This window comes from Halichoeres trimaculatus, unplaced genomic scaffold (assembly GCF_033239565.1).
Source record: "Halichoeres trimaculatus isolate MK-OKI-2021-1 unplaced genomic scaffold, fHalTri1.1 fHalTri1_scaffold_24, whole genome shotgun sequence".
Lineage (NCBI taxonomy): Eukaryota > Metazoa > Chordata > Actinopteri > Labriformes > Labridae > Halichoeres > Halichoeres trimaculatus.
Genome location: NW_027437202.1, coordinates 6619771 through 6640304, shown reverse-complemented (window position 1 = coordinate 6640304; position 20534 = coordinate 6619771). Strand labels below are relative to the sequence as shown.

Genomic DNA, 20534 nt, shown 5'->3' with positions numbered 1-20534 from the left:
CAGATCCCGCCGCCCGACCTGCCACATCACGACGCGCTCATCATCTCAGGATGGCTTCAGGAACATGACAGGGGGATGAGTTTACTCCAGGATCCTACACAGGTTACAAATCTACGTCCAGGAGAGCTTCAGAGGGAGCACGAGGGCCGGGGAGGAAATGCAACACCAACAACTTCTTCTTCTTCTTCTTCTTCTTCTTCTTCTTCTTCTTCTTCTGCACATTTTCTGCAGCCTCTGCCGTTTTTTAGATTCTGTTTGCTGAAGGAAATTTTCACTTGTGCTGTAATGAAAGCACTTTTCCCTCAACTGGGGTCACATTAAGAATTTACAATAGCCTTTTTACAGTCGATTGACCTGAATATGGAGCCGTGAAGCAAAGAGGAGGGCTGTAAAAGTTAGTGAGAGCTTCAATCTGCTTCGAAAATACACACTTCTACAAAAGTAGAGTTTTCATTCTCAAAGAAACCAGAAAAAAAAACAGTAACCAACCAACTGTGACTTGCGATGATAAATTAAGACATTATTTTAAAGAAGTTATGTGTTAACTTTAAAGAAATACGATTTTTACCTAAGTGTGATGAAAGTAAAGTCTTACCAAATTATTTTGCACCAAAAAAATGTGGACTCACAGTTTCTTCCTCTCAAGTCGTTTTAAAACTGCTCCCATTTATTTCTCCTGCTGCATCTCAGCTTTAACGATCACAAACTCACACACACACACACACGCACGCGCGCAGGAACACACACTACTCCTCTTAATCTATGTCTGCTGAAGTGGTCTTTAATGAGGTGTGAACACAGGACCACAACCCTCTCCCTCCCTCTGTCCTCCTCTTCCTCCCTTTTTCATCTCCCCGCTCCTGCACCCCAGAGAGAAACCGACAGACAGAGCGACAAAGGCGCGCGGCGAGCCACGGACAGATGTGGCGAGGGGAAGGAGGGCGATGGTGGAGTTAATGGGAGAGAACGTGGTCTCTTTTTTCCTCTTTCATTCCTCCATCCCCCCATCCATCATCATGTGATCACAGCCGGAGCAGATCACACGGCCTGTGAGGGACACTTTAAAGATTTTCTCCCCAGCTGATACCTCCACGTGCGTGTGTGTGTGTGTAATGTGCTTATACACTCCGTGTGTTTGTGTGCAGGGAGGGAGGCAGGTCAGGATGGATGTGTTTCTAGCCCCACAGCGAAAAAAGCCGGCCCACTCCCACTCATAATAACCCACTGCAGATTCACGGTGTGCAGCTCCAGCTTCTCTAATGCTGCTCAGATTTGCTCGTCTGTGTTGGCGTGCCTTCCAGCGAGGTGCGATCCCGCTAACGAACAGCGTTTCGTTGCGTGCCCTTGATTTGGATGAAGGGCAGAATTTCTACAAGAGTTAAAACAGCCTTCCTCCGACTTTCTTACCTTAAGCTGTGAAATGAGATTATGGAAACCAGAACTTTGATTACCTTCCAGGTTTGGGATTTCACCTTCAACTGGCTCAGCCAATCAAAACCAGAATCCAGATTGAAATGAGAGGCTGTGTCCTGGAATAGCCGTCCTCGCTCGACTTTCTGCAGGAGGATGAAATAAAGAAATGCATGTCGTGCCTTTATCGTGAGACTGATGCTGGTGGTGAAGGACGGGACGCATCCAGGCGTCTGTTTGAGGGTGGTTATGGGTTTTTCTTCTGCTGCAGTCGTGTTGTATAAATAGCACATGAGTAAATCTCTGAAGCTTATTTTCAGCCTCTTCTTTCTTTAGTGCTTCAGATTGTGTAACTGCAAACACTCTGATGCTTCTGTACCTGCAGGTGCTCCTGGAGGCTACGAGTGCAAAACACCAACAATAACACACCAAAGACAAACAGGATCATGATCGTCCAGTTTGATCCTGAATCGTTGGACGCTCGTCTCTCAGCAGAGCTCTTTTCATGCTGCTATAAATACCCGCAGCCTCCTCCCTGCACGTGCTCCTCTCTGTCTCTTGTTGTCTCCAGCAGTAAAAGCAGAACAGTGGAAAACTTTTGTGCTCACAGCCATTATGAGGAAAATAATCTGAGCATATTTCATTAGGAAAAGGTAATTAAGGTAATGAGATTTCTTTACACAGTGTAGGAACACGCCAGGCGCACGGAAAAGCACAATTTGTAACAGAATTCATAATTAATAAGCTCAAGTTAGTGTTTGTTCTCAGATTTTAACCCTTTGTTTTTGTCTTTAACGCTCGTTGATGAGGTCAAATCTCCTGTTGTTTGCAGCTGATGTACTAAATACTTTTTTTTTGTTCTTTTTGCATTTTATATTGCAAGATTAAGAAAACGTTACTAAATTTTTTTTAAATCTAAGCAAATATCTTCAAATCTTTGCAAAAGATTTATAAATCTTTGATAAATAATGAGTCTTAGCTAAATATTTAGAATCAGGAAATTTATTTATATCAAGGGTCTTCAATCTGCTGCTCTGGAGCCTCATGCGGCTCTTTGACATCTTTGCAGTGGCTTCTTGTAGCTTTAGTAATAATATTATTGAAATAAAGATTTTTTATTTTTCTTACGGCCGATATTGATGATTAAAGACGCTGACACTAAATCAAATAATGCATTAACATATTGATAGACCAAATATGCATCAGCTCTTGAAATAAAGATTTTAAAATCTTTTGAGGATTTTGCTAAATTTTAGTATTTTTGTCCTAATTTCAGTTTTCTAAATTTTTCATTTTTGACATTTTTAAAATTTCAATAAAAATTGAGTTTTTTTTTTTATTTTTTGAATATTTTGCAATTTTTTTTCTAAAACTTTTTGCAATATTTTTTTAAATAAAACATTTTTTTTAAAAATTAGCATTTTTTTAGATTACAATATTTTTCAGCAAATTTTTGAAATTTCAAAAATTTCTGAATTCTCTCAAATGTTTGCACATTTTTTTTTTATTTCACTTTGTTGAAAAAAATTGCATAATATTTTAATATCAAAATTTTTGAAAAATTTGCAACTTTTTCACATTTTATGAAGTTTGCTTATTTATGACATCTCCAATTTTTATTTAAAAAATATTTGCAAATTTATTTAAAATAAAAAACTACATTAAAAACTTGTACAGTTTTATAAACACAAAAAACGTATTGTTTTGATTATTTTTTGTAGATTTCTACTATGTTTAGAATTTTAGACACTTTTTGTCTTTATTGTTATGATCCAGTAGATTTTGTTGCTCCTGGAGACTTTAATCCAGGTGAGCTGAGGCAAAATGGTTCCTATGAGACCCCTGATTTTTATAATTTATAAATAACATTCAACATTTAGATATAATATTTCACAAATTAATTTCACAAATATTTTTCTAAATCTGCAGAAAAAGTGATGTTATAGAGCTAAATGTGCAGAAATGTTGTTGTTATTCATAGTGAGTGCGCCCCCTAGGTTGAACCCAGCGCTGATAAACTCTCAAACCCTGCACGTTGCTGAGGCCTGACTCTCAGATTCCTCGTATTAACTCCACAAAGCTGAAACTGCGTCTCCTGCAGCGGCTCTTAACCTTCCCATGCCCACTGCAGCTGTGGACGAGTGTCACCGTGGGGCTCACTGTACATTTAGAAACGCTCGACTTGTCCCACAGCTGCTGTACGTACAGTAGGGTTCACTGCAGCGTGTCGGAGCCGAATCATTGCTTACACACTCACTTTTAGGGGAATGAATCGTGTTTTTGAAGCAGCTGCTGCTTTGAAAACAGAGCGTTTGAAGCTCTGAATGAGAAACTCTGACTCATAGTAATTTATCCTTTCTCTCCTTCTCTCTGTCCACTCTTTAAATATTATATTCTGTGTATTTGTTCCCTTTCTAATGCTGCCTTTTATTGTGCTCTTTAATGAATAAATCATACTCCCACTGTCCACGGGGGAGAAGGATGTGGAATTAAATTTCTGCTCTCTCTGTGTTTGTCTTTTCACAGCTCCCCTGACGGACAAGCCGCCGAAAATCCTTTCCCCAGCAGAGAGCCAGATGAGCGTCATCGAGATGGCGATAGGTAGGAAACGTGTTGTATTCCCAGTGTTCTTAGTGTGTTTTCTGCTCAGCTTTGAGCGCCGAAGGTGGAGTTTTCTCCTCGTGACTCAAAGTGTGAAAGTCACGTCGATTGCGCTGATCAGATCTGTTTTCTCGAGGACGCGTCTTTGTTATGAGTCACTAATGGATCAAAGTGGCGCTCCTGAGAAAACCAATCATAATCTTCCTCCACATTACCTTCAGTTATGTCAGCATTACATCAAATGACTGCCTCCCATCCCGCCGTTTGTTCGTTTGCTTTACCGGCTTTTGATGCACAGGGGGCTCATGGGAAAATTCCTGCCTTACTGGGCTGGAGCTCAGCTGTCGGTGGAGGGAAAATGGGTCATGATGAAGGCTTCCTTTGAAGTAAATTTGTCACGGACAATGAACACAACTGGCGCGCAGAGGTAAAAGGTGGCAATCAGAAAATAGGCGCGAATCATTGTAGCTTCAAATCGATGACGGATAAAAGCTCCGCGGCTTTTTTCATCCGATTAAGCGTTTCATTGTGGATGATGGTGATTTTCAGAATCCATTACCTGATCGCTGAGAGGACGGGACGTAATGGCGCAAAAAGGGAAATGCTGTTTTGCTTTGGTCGTCCATCTTTCATCACTCATCTGATCATATTCACATCATGATGCTGATGTGTAAAGGTTTAAAGATGAGGAAGCTGTTTCATGAAGGACAGGAGACATGGAGGACACCACAAACGCTCCCCCCTCCAGCGTGGAGTGCACGCCGTTGCACGCCTTTCTCTGCGCAGTCTGACTCTGTAATTCAGCCTGACACTTCGGCGCACGCTGCTCTCACTTCGTCTTGTGCAGATGCAGAATAATTGACTGCGGTTTCACCGAGCAGACTAACTGCGGCGCCAGTCTGTTTCTGGTAGAGCGCTAATGTTTACGATTTGTAAACACGAAACCCTTTGACAACGGGGTATTTAATTTCCTTAATGCATGAACTTGTTTGTGTTGTTGCTCCTGAACCGAGGCCTAAAGAGACGTTTGAGGGAATCAAACCGTCCTCTCTTCGACCCGCTGTATCCACCTCCTCCTCTCCTCTCCTCCTCTTGTGCCTCTGAGTGATTTTATTTGTTTCCCATGATGCCTCTTGGGAGCCTTGTAGTGCATCTATTTGCATTTAATGATTGTAAGTAACCAAGGAACAAATTGTTAACACAGAGAAAGGTCAGAGGTCACAGATACACTCCTCTGTGGTCAGCTTCTTCCTCTTGGTGTGTGAATACATATGAAGGAATCACTTATTCTGACGGGCTCACTCTGCTATTAGCGTGTAAATATAGTGTGGACGGGTGAATGTGATGGGCGGTTTGAGTGGTGGAAAGACTAGAACGCTCTTTTTAAGTACGATGCATTTACAGTTCGCTCTGTAAAACAGAGGAGGCTTTTGAATAACATAACATTTGGTTTAGTCATATTTTAGTCATCTGAAACCTTTTAGTCTTCGTCTGGTTTTAGTCGACTTTGGGCTAATGTTCAAATTTAGCAAACAATGCTATAACTATTTGCATTAACAGGAAGTTACCAGGCATTTTTGTACAACTATTTTCACAAGATTTTACATTTGGTGATCCCAACTTGTTAAAACTCACTGTCACGCATGTTGGAACTCTTCTCCTAGCAACCGTATGATTTTTCTGATTGCCTGAAGTGATGCACTTTCGACCAATAGGAAAGGAGTGTTGTGTTTCTCTGTTGTCTTTGTAGTCTTGCCGGCGCTCTTGGCTCTCTGCACAGAAGCGAACTTGCAGACCATGTGCAGAAATCAACTGCTAAATAATACACAAAATGAACTTTATCTATACAAACGATTTATAAAGCGAAGATTATATTTTTTCTCTTTTTCTCCAGCTTGTTATTTGTCGCTGTCACGGCAACAGTGACCAGTTTGATAAAGTGTTGTTATGATACTATTTTGGGATAATAACCTAGACGGTGGTTTGCAGGCAGCGTTATATTTTCTCTTACATCATGCATTGCTTCGTCAGGAGTTTCTTTTTCATCCCGCTGCTCGTCTTGATGAAAAAGTTCCTAAGTTTGGCTCATGTGGCCACATGTGGACGCCGGGTCTGATGCTTTTCTTCTCTTACTTCTCACTTTTTCAGCTCCTCCCTTGCTCTTCCTACTGCCTATATTCTTGTGTTTATACCATAAACTGTGTAATGATAAAGGTTTGTGACTCGTTCTCATGATCCTCTGAGAAGCATTGCTGCATGTGCGTTGTCAAGGTAACGGGCGTCTGTGATACATTTCATCACGGTGCGTCCCTCCCAAACATTTTCTTCTTGTCATTTTTTATTTGACGAAAATGTCAGTTATATTTCGTCACAGTCTTGGTCATCATGCCTGACTTTTTGGTCCATGAAAAAGGTTTGTTGACGAATACCGTCATAGTTTTTGTCAACGAAATGAACACTGGTTGAGTCACGATGGCTGCAGCATCTGCCCAGCTTCCTCATTGGCCGGTTGCACCCTTGCTTTATTCTCTTTCTGATTACAGGGTGAGGTTTGCTCTGAGCCACGTGTTAAGTTTGAAAAAGCATCGTTAAGTCGAATGAAGAGGGGTCAAAGTTGACGTCTGTGAATCACGATCCTCACCTTGGAACAGATTTCATCCTGTTTGGATTTTTATCTTTTCATGTTCAGATCTCGTCTCTCTGACACTCTTTTCAATATTTAATGATCGATATCGACATCCTGGGTGCTGTGCGATAGATCACGTTGAAGGTAAATACCAAGAGTCCTGGAGACAGGGTGTAAATGTCGGGGGGGTCAGGGAGACTCAATGATGGCTCCAGGTTCCATCGATTCTTTTGTTTCTCACTCAAAAAGTCACGCGCTGTCAACACACGACACCAGATGGATGTTTAACGCTTCGATTAGACGAACCCAGAAAGAGCCGCTCCACCTAGCCCGGTATCTCACACTCCTCACACACACACACACACACACACACAGCAGCCAGCCCTCTAAATGTCACAGGCTCCGTAGAACGCTCCAACAATGCCAAAAGGTTCAGAAGCCCCAGGATCAATATTACATCATTTCTCTCAATTAGGGCATATTTATTCCCCTCAAGTTATTGTACATCTGCGAGCGATCCTATCTGCATTCCTGGCGAGTCTCCAGATGAGTCAAGGCCCAGAGGGGAGGAGCGGGGAGGGGAGGGGGAGACGGAGGGAGATAAAGATGGAGGAAGAGAGGAAAGGTGGGGGGAGAAGAGTCAGGGCAAGGTGGGAACAGCGAGAGCGTTTAAGATGCACAGAGAGGATGAAATATGGCGGTGTCGTACTTTGAGTTATTACAGATGAAAGTGGATACAAGACGGCGCACTGTCCCAAATGGTTAATACGCCCTGCAGCGTGCAGGCATAAATCGGCCTGTCATATTAGAAGAGGGGCTGCTGCCGGTGATTGGACGAGGTCTTGGCACAGGATCGCTCCCATTAGTGTTTTACATAAGTGAGGTAATGAGGGGGATGTAGCTGCGATGGCTTCCTGAGACCTGCTCGCCCCACTGGACCAAAGGAGGCTAATTTTACTCCATCCAGCCGAGTGTGACCAGGATTTTTTCCACACCCTGGATCTTGACCGACCTCAAAGTCACGCTCCCTTCCCTCATTGACCGCTCCACAGCTTCCACCTGTCCCCGTCCCGGCGAGCTCCAGCGCGGAGAAGATCCGGCCAAGGAGCCCGGTATTAAGATGTACGGCCTCTTCTCTGAGCCAGAAAGGCTTCCTGTCTCCAGGCAGACCTATAAATCATAAATTGGGCTTTGGCTCAGGGAAAGTCTGGGGTGTTGCGTGCTATATTTAAGGGCTGAAGTGCTCCTGCAGAGTGACTGCATGGAGCTACTCGAGAAGGTCATCGGACTTCAATTTCAACCAATTAGAGCATCAGAAGATGATTTAAGAGCTGGAGGAGAGCTGCGAGCCAAGCTGGATTCTCCACCGTTTTATTATTCCTGCGTGTTTTGGAGGAGAGCGTGTGTCAAAGGTGAAGATTTAGCAGCTGTGAGCAGATTTTCAAGCTGTCAAAACTCTTCACGTGTGCAGGACGTTCTCTTCCTCCTCTTTGGTTGGTCTCATCACGATCATTTCAGGGCTTCATCCGACGGTTTTCTGTCTATTAACTCCATCAGCAGCTCCACATGCATCACCCAAAGTGAGAAAACTCACCTGACAACTTCTTCGTCTCTATGTGACAGCCTGCTACCTCACAGCCACCTGCTCAGGAGCTAAAAGCACCTTTTAGTGCAGCAGTTAAGCAGAGCCATCTCTTTTTACAGCCGTTAGATTAGCCCTGAGTTTAACCTCCACGCTGCTGTCACCTTGCTCTTTGTGGGCTCAAAAACTTGGACTCATCGCAGATAGATGCTAATTTACTCCGGTGACTCAGAGAAAATAACTCATTCTAATTATTCTAACAGCTTGATGCTCTTTCTTCCTGTAAAGTTTTACTCCAGCCTGGATTCTGCTGAGCTTTTGTCCCCTGAATGCTTGCAGAAGCAGAATAAGATGCAGTTTTTGTTTTTTAGGAATTCATCCTCCACCTCCTCTCCTCTCCGCTCCTCAGCAAACCCCACAGCCAAAATGCAAACCCTGCAAACCCTGCAAACCCTGCAAACTCTCCCCTCATCATCATTCCCTTGGCAGCGCGTGTGTTGCCTGGTTGAACTAATTGCCCTCGCTGTACTCGCAGCCAAACAGGTGGCCATATTGGTTTCCTTCTGGCTGTGTTTATGCGACTGTGCGTCTAGGTTGGACGGAGATGACAGCGTCTCTTCTGCGCCCGGAGCTCGACCTTGCTTCCTCTGTCTTTGGTCTCACATTTGGCTGCTTTTTGATTGTGTAAGTAAAATTGTGAGTGTATGTGTGTGTGTGAGACGGGGAGGGAGATAGCGCAGTCTCTGATATGCAGCCAGCGAGCTGCAGGGCCAGGATCACCGTCGGGAGGGTGAAACTTTGGCGAGTGACTCCTGACACCACGAGAGCACAGATCTATGATGTCACTTTACAGCTGCTACACACACCAACACAGATGTACACACACTTTCTGATGAAATCATGTAGGATGACAAGTTGATGCTCAGTCCTCACATTCAGACACAGAGATCTCATGAAGCTTTTACCGCCTCACGCCGTCACCTCCAGGGAGTCACACGTGCTAAAGCGATGAGCAGCTGTGGTCGTCTGAGGGAGGCTGCTGGTCTGACATGAGTCAGGTAACACCTCCTTCTTTTAAAGACGGGTGAAGAAACTGTGTTTTCTCCTCACCAGTGGGAGGGATCCTGACCTCCCCGCAGATCAGAGCAGATACAATATCACTGAGTTGTTCTCATGTGTCGTTTCTGGAGCTGAACGGACACATTATCTGAAGGGAAAAGCTAGTTTTTGGAGGCGCTAGTGAGCAACACATGAGCCCTTGCAGATAGCCGTCTGAAATTTTGTTTTTTTGTACGAAGAACTTGTAATTAAGACACCAAGATGAACCAATTACATGATATGATAAACAAAGCTGATCGGTACCTGGTAATCGGTACCTGTACTCAACGGTACCAATTTTCAGTACTTTTTTGTGTTCATATGGTGAAAAATTTCTTTTTTTTTTTTTTTACATAATCAAATATATTTATTTTCAATATAAATATTTATTCTTTAATATATAACCTTGCAATGCTGGGTTCATGTCCAGCATGGAAAATCACCAACTCTTACACTCCCTCACAGTCACAAAGATGCGTTTAGGTACCTGAACATGGTACTGTTTGATTTTATATGAACTGGTACCTGGCACTTTTGACAGAATTCAGTTGGCACCTATAAAAGTACCAGTAACACTTTACTCTAGAGGTATGCAAATTTCTGCACTAAGGTAATAATTAGACAAAGTTTTTTCTTATTTCTTTAAAAGTTATCCCCCAAATTTCATGAGAATTTGGTGAAAATTAGCTCATAACTTCTGTCCAGATTGTGTTTTGCTGTGCGCTTGTACTCGCAGTGTCTGTCACAGTCAGGTAAGGCTGGTACTAAAAAAACTTGGTGACATTAATTAACAAATAGCTAACTATCAACTGCTTATTGGGAAGGTAATTATCAAAGGAAACAATGAAGCTAACTTCTGTTTTCAAGAACTAAGCAGCTATTTATCACCTGCTTCTCTGGAAACAGCAGAAACGTTGAGATACTTCTAAAAACATTTTGTGGTGGGTTGTGATTTCATTTCAAATAAATTATTTGCTAATCGTCACCTTCTTACCTTGCAATTTGGAGTAACAATAAGTAACAATAAATTTGGTCATTATTTTAAAGAAGTTATGAGCTAATTTTAAAGAAATAAGAAAAAACTTTGTCTGATTTTTCCCTAAGTGTGATGGAATTTGCGAACCTCTAAAGTAAAGTGTTTCCAAAGTACCTAATCCGGTACCCATCCTTAGCGGTCAGAGAGCCAAAAGGACCCCAACATCACAAGTTTGACCAGATCAGACAAGACCTCAAAGCCCCAGTTAGCCCCAAATCCTGAGGAGAGCATGAAGATGCAGGTCTAATAGTTGTTTTCAGATTAGCGTGCAGTGGCGCTCTGAGTAGACACTTCCTCCTCTGGCTGTTTGGGTAAGAATCACGAGATGTCCTCGCCAACGTGGAATTCATAAATTGTTACTTCACAGAGCAACTTATTGCTTTTGGAAAGCTCCAAAATGTTCCCAAACAGTGAAACCGAAGTGCCCAGAAAATGTTTTATTGTGAAAAGATTTCATTTCTTTTCTGGTTTCCTACAGCGAGAGGAACAAACCACAGCCGCTGTGCCAGCTGTCTTGGCAGCGCTGGAGTTTAATCTCTGAGACTCAGCCTAACTGTAATATGAAAGCCTCCCTCCCTCCTTCGTTTCTAGCAAACACACAGCGGACTATTCCCTCCGTCTGCCAACCAGTGTCCAGACAGGAGCTCCTCAGCATCCTTCACACTCTGATATTAATTTAATATCAATATGAGCTTTGAATTTGGTCAAATTTAAATGAACAAGGAGAAAAAAAGCATCTGTCTTCTCTAGAGGATCTTTGGCAGGCTTCATTCTGGCTGCTACGATGCATGCAGGAAGTTTCTCCAACTTTTCTGGAAAAGTCAAAGTTATCTTGATGCAAACTGGCGCGAGCGTGAGAGTCAAAGGTGGACGAAAACATGTCGAGTTTGTTTGGCGAGCTGACGGGAAATTCACCCAAGCAGAGCATCGGAGCATCACAAGAGATTTATTTATTTATTTTATCACGGCATTTCAAACATTAACACCACCTCCATGTGCCGACTCGCCGTCCATTTGTCCGATCAATAAGCGGCTCCTCTCAGCGGTAGGTAGGAAAGGTAGAGGATGAACTTCATTAGCCTGTTTTCACGGCAGAAGCAGGTGGCGCCGACGTTTAGCACGCTCCTTTTTTTCCTTTTGGACGTGTGAAAGAAAAACAGCACTAACCTATCAACACCAGGCAGCCTCACCGTCCCCGGGCTGTGCAGTCAGCTGCTGCCAAGCCGCTCCTGTGTGTGTGTGTGTGTGTGTGTGTGTGTGTGTGTGCATGTAGGTGTGTTTGTTGTGTAAGCCCTGTGTGTGTGTGTGAGGTGTTGAGTGTGTGGACTGTCCCAGTTTAGAAGACCCAGAGCTATGACTCATCAACTAATAAAGCAGGCAGCAAGAGGAGGAGTGTATGTGTGAGAGAGAGTGTGTGTAAGAGGGAAAGAAGGAGAAGTGATTGGGAACAATGGGGGCAGTTTTGTTTGGGCTTTCTCTGGCCTTGTACACACACACACTCACACACACTCACACACACACACACTCACTCACACACACTCATTCCTTTGATTCTTTCTCTATTAGCCGAATGCATTCAGATACCGCTCAAACACTCTTGCATCTACTTATCTTCTCGATAGTGTGTGTGTTTGTGAGTTTGTGTGTGTGTGTGTGTGTGTGTGTCCTCACTCGCCCTCACTGTGCTGTCAGCTCCGTGGCCGCTCTCCCACTTCCTCCTGACACAAATCTTCAGAGGCAGAGGAGTAGCTGCAGTGTCACGAGCAGCTGTGGCTTCGCCGACTGATGTTTACGCTCGTATCGTTTAACGTCTCATCGCTGCATACATGGCCGCCGCCGTGCTAATAGAGACAATCGTTTATGTTAATTCCCGCGCTCAGTGTTTGTACTGTTGATGCTCGGAGTGCATTAGTCACCATTAAATACAGTTTATATTATTATCAGCGTCCTGCAGAATGCGCCATTAAATATAATTAAGTCCAATTTCTGCTCGCTGGACTTCTTCCAGCGCAGAGCAAAGAGCAATAAAGCCATGCTACATGAAGCCACTTACCCATAGTGCTCTGCAACAACATAATGCATCAGGGGTTGGTGAGGCGAGCGTGTCGACACGTTCGGAGGGACAGAGCGGGGCGTGGTTGCTTTGAGGATGCAGTGCAATGGTGCTGGGATGCATGAGCTACATAAGCTAATGCGCTACGTCACAGTCTGCGCTTCAGCTTTAAAGTCCTTTTTCTTCTAGATATCAGCCTGATTCTGCTTGAGGAGCTGGACTGTCAGACAGATAAAGGAGGTCAGAGTAGGAAAAGGCTAAACAGGAGAAAGATAGAGCACGAGCTAAAAGCTAAATGCTAAAAGCAGCAGTTATTCTGCAGGGGTCTGCTCAAACTTGAGAGTCTATCACTAGTGAGGTTATGTTAGCTCTTTGGACACTTTGCTGAAATTTTCCATGGGAAGTTAAACTCAGGGAAATGTGGAAATATTCTGAATTGTTTCATCAAACACCTCAGGTGATGCCTCCAAGTTTAAAACTTGGAAAAACTCCCAGGAATTTGCAGCCTCAGGTAGGACGTAACGAGTATTCCTTACCAATATACCAGGCTACCAGCGCCAAATACAGACGGCTACTAAACAACGCTAACTTCTCAACTGTAACTACATTAGCTTGTCGCTTTGCATGCTGGGAAAACTGGTCATGAATAAAGAAAAGTAGAGTTTAAAAGATGTTCTCTCCAAAACAAACACACGCCTCAGTAAGAGTCACATCCTCATAACAGTTGGTGCAAGTGCTCATGGGAAATGGAGTCCATATCCCAGAAAAACACTAACTTGCCCAGGTAGTCTTCACAGCCCCTTTAAGGCAGCTTTTCTGACAGCAGACTGAGAGAAATCCAAAAAAACACTCCTCAGACACACACACACTCACACACACTTCACAGAACAGACCAGGACTGGACAATAGGTTATTTCTTCTGCTGTATTGATTTTTGCCTGTCAGACAGGATGTCCAGCGGACACATTCTGACGGGCTGTCATGATTGTTACCACATGAACTCGGCCTTTAGCGGCTAATGCTGCTGCTTATTCTCCAAAGGTGGGTAGTGATGTCGGCTGAGCGTCACTCAGCCCGGAGGAAAAAGGGTTTGGAGTCAGAGGTAGAGCAAGACTCAGCCCAATGAGTTCAAACGCTCCGTTTGTTACGTGATGTAGGAGTTGCAACCAATCATCAATCATCCTGTTATTTATCAGTTGTAACCTGTAATCCCTATACTGCACACACATCGAGGTCAGAGCCCATATTGTGCTCAAACACAACGCCATTTTTCATTCTTAACCACAGACCTGGATGACTCATCAGGTGTGCGGTAGAGCCAACGCCTCCCTAAAGGCACGGAGAGTAAGCACAGCATCAGATTGGATCGTGGTGTTCATGGGAAGACGTGTTTATGAAGGGTTTCGGCTGTGTCAGTTTTTGTCAGGCGTATCTACCTTGATCCAACAGACGTCAATCTGTGAGCAACCTCCTGGAGAGCCTTACATCATCCATGGGGGTCGGCTTCATATTACAGCATAATATTATTGGTTCAACCCACTTAATGAGTCACATCATTTCCTGTGTTCAGACGAGCTTTTCAGGAAGGGGCTGTTGAGTTAATGACCAGCTCTTTGAGTGTGTATCACCGTAGCCTTGAGCAGAAAGGAGAGAAGAAGAAATGTGGCTCCCCTGTCTGAATTCATAAAGAGGAGCAGGTTGACACAGGTGAGCGTGAGGAGCTCTCCTGTAGTAGATTATAGCTCTATCTTCACATACATATGTATGAACGCGTCTCCTTTAAGAAACTTCATTTGCATCCGGATTGTCCCTGTTTATCATTTTTCCATCAGAGCTGAATTTGCATAGATTACCATTAAGATTTCAGCGCCTCCTTTCTTCTCCTCCTCCTCAGGTAGAGAGCGAATCCTAAAGACACAGAGATAGAGGAGGTTTCTTCAAAGCAGGAGAACCTGCTCTGTTTTGACTGACCGTTCAGCATCGCTCGCAGGCTCCGGCGCTTTGCTCTCCTTTGGGTTATTTTTGGGACTCACTTTTCAGATTTTAAGTTTTCTCCTGTCCTACTTACTGCATTCCCCAAAGTGAACTTGAGGCCTTTTTCAGCCTGATCCAGATTCTCTCGCTGGCTCTTTCAGACGCTCTTCTTTGCCATCTGTTCGTGCTTGTGGCATCTCTCTATCCGTCTTACCTCCGTGCCATATTCCAGTCTTCTCATCTCGACTCTGCGCGCCGTGTTATATAATCGTCTGCTCCTTTCTGTGTCCTCTTCCACCCTGTGACCTCCCTCTTTTGGTTGTTCCCCTAACACCTCCTCAAAGTTGACAAACTGAGTCTGAAACTTGCAGGTGAACGCGGATATTTCTGGGTATTTAGGTCCAAAGAGACCGGAGAGGGTGATGCAGATATACCTTAAAGCAGAGCAGGGTCTGGGTCTGTCTCTGTGGGGTTGTTGGACCTCGTAGCTGCTGGGTGTGTGAGTAAGCTTATATTTTAGTCTGATCTGATTGGACCTGGTTTTGACACTTTGTTGCCACTGAAGCTCCGTCTTTGTACTTCCCGTGCTGCCGTATTGCATCAATCATCCTCTGCGTGCCTCGTCTGATATCCCCCTCCGTTTCTTCCCTCCTTCCTTTTTCTCTCAGAGCACACGAGGTTTGATTGACGGGTCAGCGGATACGCATCAGCAGGTATCTCTGATCCATGTTGTTGGATGATGTCTGAATGATGTCACCGCACGCGATACAACCTAAACACTGCGGAAGCTGTTGCCATGGAGATCGTCTTTTTTTTTTTTTTTTTTTTCCCTCCTCCTCCTGTAGTGAAATGCGGTCAGCGCCTGAAGCAGCGGAACGAGTGTGTCAACCTGCATAAAGGCAAAGAGCGGTGCAGCAGACTGCTTGGGCGTCTTTGTCTTTGAGTGTGTGTGCAGGGAAAGCTGTGTGTGACATTTCTGTACTCAACCCACCCACCCACCCACACGCGTCTTATATCTGACAGTCCACAAGCGGTTGCGTAATGCTGGGTTGATGCTGCATGGAGCCCTGACCTGTGCTGTCTCACAGGCTGCTGGCTGGAGGTGTACGGGTGTGTTTATGCTAGCACTCAAAGGAACAGCCAGGCTTTTGAAGGCTGTTCGATCCCTCTGTCTGTCTGCCAGATGTTTCTGTGTCACTTGGGATTAGTCGAGCGTTGTGTAATCTTGTGCATGCATACCTCATGCTTCAGATTATCACTGCAGCACTAACAATCTTTAGATATTCACCTTCCTGTGTCATCACCATCTGCAGCAACATCAACTCCCTGTTTTCGCTCATTCGCCAGAGAAAATGCACAACTTAATGGACTGCACTTCCAGCGCTTTCAGACGCGTTGTTCTCTCAAACGCTTGATGGTAATTACGGCTCCATTTGGTCCCTCTGTGTGGAAGATAATAGCGCCCAATGTTTGTCCCCAAATCTTCACCGCAATTACAGCCCAATGTTAATCAATTTAACCACAGAGGCACGCCGCAGAGAGCGTGGCTCGTATACAGCTGAGGTCAGGCAACAATAGACGCTGATAAAAGAAACTTGGCCGGGGATTGTTTGGACTGTATCTGTGAGAGCTTTCATGAAATGCTAAACACAAGCAGCTTTTGTGTTTGTTGTGTGCAATTAAAAATAATGACACATGATAGGAAAGAAACGACAACAAACCCACTTTCCCTGAAACCTCTGAAGCCCATGACCTCCCCTGGGTGTTTCAGACCTGTCCCTGACATGTCACCCACACCCCCCTGAAGGTCTCCATCACCTTAATGGGCTGTTAAGCATCATTACAGCCTCCGTGACTTTAGCTAAAACACAGCCAAGGTTATCGATTCAAGGTGCAGGGGCGGTGCGTGCGTCACAGGACACAATAGCCGCTGATTTAGAGAGTGATGTGGGGGGAGTGAGCAGTTAATCAAGCTGCTGCACAGAAAACTTGTGATTGTGGGTTCAAGTCTTGGATGATATTGGCTTGGATTAAATAATAGGACCTTACGGAGCCTCGTTATGAGTATTGATCAGGATTGATCCGCTCATCTGTGTTGTTATGATACCCATTAGGGCCTTTAAGGTCATGTGTGTGTCTCATCTTTCAGCGTTTCTGCTGAAACACAAAGCAGCTCCATCCCCTCCGCTTTGATGGTGTCGTCTTGTTAAATACATCATTTCACATTTAGCGCTCCGCTTAGCATCCGGGTCAGATGCATGCTCCGTGCATCCTCTTCCTGCAAGAAGAGAGGAGACGGAGCTTAATCCAGAGTCCACCTGCTTTATGATTCAGGTCAGAGTTCAGTGAGCGGAGTAAACAACACATTAACGCTGGAGAACGACGCGCGTCTGCTGCAGAATCCAGCAGAGTGAGTGTAAACAGAGAGTTTACTGAGCTGGAGAGGGGAGACCTGATGAAACTGTTCATGTGGTACATTCAGCGACAGGATGCTGGAGGGATGCAGAGGATCATCTTCTGACCAGATTGTGCAGAAACATTTGTGAAATTCGTCATTTCTTCCCCATTTCTTCTGTAAACTAAATGTTTAACTCCTCCCTCCTGCAGCGGACTCACATGGGCCTCCATGTTGTTCGGTGGCAGCGATCGTGGCGGCCTGTGACAGCTCTGTAGAATTATCTATCGCCACAGGTGGAGATTGACAGAATCTGAAGGACGTCTCCATCGAGCAGAGTACACCCAAGGACAGAAAATTGCGATTATCCCTGGGTTCAGCAGCTGGGTGATAATCTCCAGCCCAGAGGGGGGCGGGGAGCCTCATTCATGACATCCCACTTCTGATGCAGCCCCCTCTCTTTACAGCTGTGTTCCAGTGTAACAGTAATTCATGGTGATAAGGTGCAGCAGGGCCCGGGGTCGGTCTGCCCGCTGTGGGAAGAAGCATGTGTAATTTAATCTGATCCTCAAGGCTCCTCTTTGAGAACTAAAGGAGCAGATCGCTCTAACATCTGTAGTGGGTTTGGAGGGTTCTCCACCAGGTTAGTGAGCAAGGCCAGGAGTTTCCTCTTCCTCCAGTTTCAGCTCTTTGTGAATAAGTCTGAATCAACAGCTCCTGTTTGAAAGCTGCTCCTCAGGCCGTCGTATTTCTTATATTCCTTTCAAAAGCAAGGCCGAAAGTGTGTGTCATTGATTCTCGAGGCCAACTTTCAACTCTGTATTCAGCCTTTTCTTTCTTTAGGAACCTCCTGCTTCACATTCATCCTTACAACCTTCACACCCGGGAACTGACTTTGACAAAAAGAGGCTTCCACCATGCCGCTGAATGGCTCCAATGTGCCACACGAGGGACATAAGGCACGCTTTAGAGCCCTGAGCTATAGGCGCCGGGGCTGGGACGCTATTTCCTGTATTGAACAGCTGGACACTTCAGTCATTATTATTTATTAAATCAATTCTCTGAAGTCTCCACAGCTTCCACCATCACCTGTGTTGAATTTCACATCCAAACCACGCTGAATTTTCACCTTCCTCCCTCCTGAAAGCCGCTCCTGGTGCATTTCGTCTCACCAGTCAATCACCGCGGAGTCTGTAGGAAATCCAGACACTGTGTTTTTACTTCTTCGTAAACGCTGCAGAATTTCACCAAAGTCTTCATTATGGAGCACAGACTCGATGCAAATGAATGAATCCACACAGAAGCTGATTACACAGAGCTTTCTCAAACAATGGAGCGTGCAAAGGGCAATGATTTAGCCCGCACTTGTTGTAATAACCTTCTTTGGAGATAGGGAGCATCACAAGTATTTCCAATTAACAGAAAAATAGATGTTGCTGCCGTCTGCAGTTGTGGTTTGATTGGAGTTTGTTTGAAATGTCGATTGGTCGGGTCAGACGAGTTTTCAGGGGCTGATGAGACCGTCGGGACCTGCGCGATTTAGCGATTCCAACCAAAAAAGGATGGTGCACGAGAGGTCACAGACGATCAATTGCACGCTCATTTTTATCAGCGGCAGATTCAAACCAGATTAGATCAATTTATGAGGAGTTAGACTAACATTTCACCCATGCACCGTGTCTCAGAGCGCTTTGTCTTTGCAGCAATAGGTTTGCAAAAACCTATTTTTTACCTATTCCCGTTTTTTGTTTACAGGCTACAAAATCGACTCTATCTCAAAAAGCAAGTTACGTACAGACGCCACATAAATTCCCTTTGCTTCCAAAAGATGTTGTGCAACTTTTTTACATTTACAGATTTTAGGTATGTTGCTCTGCACTCTCTGTATTTTGACATATTTGTGAAAAAAAACAAAACGATTTTCATGTTTTTTGAGGTTTCCTGCACTTAGGAGCCATTAATTCCAGCAGTGAAGATTTAATCCCTTACATATTATAAAAAATGAGGATGTAAGAGTAATATTGATGTAAAAAAATGAAAATACTGCTTATATGGTGTGTTAAAATGTAAGAGTGTGTGCATTAAAGCTGCTCAGTAATAAGTGTTTTAGCCCCGAGCTCGGAGATGATGTTGTTCCTTTTAAGCTGCGTTAGCTGCAGGCTCTGGGGTCCTTCCCACTTGCTGGTGGTGTTGTCTATTAACTTGATGTTGTTGTGATGAAACAGACTCAGGAGGAGCCAGCAGAGCGTGCGTTTCCTCGCCTTCAGTGATTAAAGACGAGTATTTTTCCTCGTTAATGAAACGGTAAAGCCAGCCTCTTCACCTCCACCTGTTCCCTGACGTTCTCCAGACGAGCGGCTTGTTTGTGACTGATCAAGGCCTCCTTTAATGTTGCTCCGTACCACCAAGGCCTTTCTCTTGCTATCTCTGCTTATCTGCATGATTTCCTGTTCACGGCGTTGACGCTGGCAGCCGGAGGCCACGATGAACAAAAAAGAAAAGGCAAAGAGTGTTGTGTCAGCTTTAATTATGCAATCCAGGAGATGATGCTGCTTTTGTGATTTCATTCACCTTGCAGCTTCAACTTCAGCATCATTGCTGTGCTATTTTTAGCCTCCCTGGCGCTCGGTGCGGGACGTTATGTGATGCTATAGCTGCGTTAAAGCAGAGCACCAGCGGATGAGGTGTAATCGTGCGTCTTTCTTTAATTTGCCTCATGCTGGATTGATTGAGCCGAGCCTGTCGAGTGGGGAAGTGGGAGGCGAGGCTCAGGATAAACAAAGATCAGTGATTATTGGAGAAATCCACATGAATAAACGTTGATTGGGAGGGCAGGTAAACAGCAAACAGTCGGACAGCAGCAGGCGAGCCGGCGTCCACTGTTTAATGAGATGAATACCGCTTCTGAAAGCTGTCTGCTGTGCTCAGGGAGATGGCAGCTGAAGCTTTTGATCATTACAGCTCGGATGTAAACAGACGACTCATAAACAAATGAGCAGACTAATTCTCCTGTCTCGGCTTTCCTCGAGATTCTGACACCGACTTTAACCGTGATCCTTAAAAAGCTTTATTTCAGTTCACGTTAGAGTGAGATGGCTCACTGTAACAACACTCCAGAAATCCACCTCACAACTGGACTTAATTGCTTACCCAAGAGTCCTGAAGCATGCATCGAACATCACTTCAAGGCCAGACGTCATTAAATCCTTTAAACTCAGCAGGAGCCTTTTAGCGCGCTCGTCTGCAGCTCTTAGGTCCACTCGTCTGGCTGATAAGACCTTTATGAGACCATATTTCATGTTTTACCAGGGCAGCGCTAAGTGTCAGAGGTAATGCGCGGTGGCATTGATATAGGAGTCTGGTTTGCAGAGATTACGGGGCAGTCAAAGAAACACACTCGCGTTTAAGATGCTAGATTATTCCAGGAGGACGTCAGGCGGATCCGGCTCAGCAGGACCAAGAAGATCCGTGCAAGTGTGCAAAATTAATAACCATAGCTGCAGAGTTTGGACCAATCAGAGTGGAGTGTTTTGAACATCTGCTTATGTTAGAGGAAGATAATTATTCCAAACAGTGGGAGGACACAGATTGAACATAGATCTGTGTCAAATGTCGTTTTTATCCCCTCAGTTGTGGACGCTAATGAAATCACTGACATCACACACGTGTGTATAGAGACAGTAAGTTGGTGCAGGCGCTGTCACGCTGTTTACTGTATTTATACAACCACCCACACACACCGAGCACCCGGCTCTCCTC

General features: G+C 44.6%; 1 protein-coding gene across 3 annotated transcripts in view; it reads left to right on the top strand.

The window, feature by feature from the left end:
• The window catches only part of LOC141785979 (interleukin-1 receptor accessory protein-like 1), a 167587-nt gene that overhangs the window by 97839 nt on the left and 49214 nt on the right, over nucleotides 1–20534 (top strand). For all 3 annotated transcript variants that reach the window (XM_074664646.1, XM_074664644.1, XM_074664645.1), the window contains exon 6: nucleotides 3937–4011. In XM_074664646.1, the coding sequence (XP_074520747.1) occupies nucleotides 3937–4011 (75 nt within the window). The remainder of the gene's footprint in view (nucleotides 1–3936; nucleotides 4012–20534) is intronic.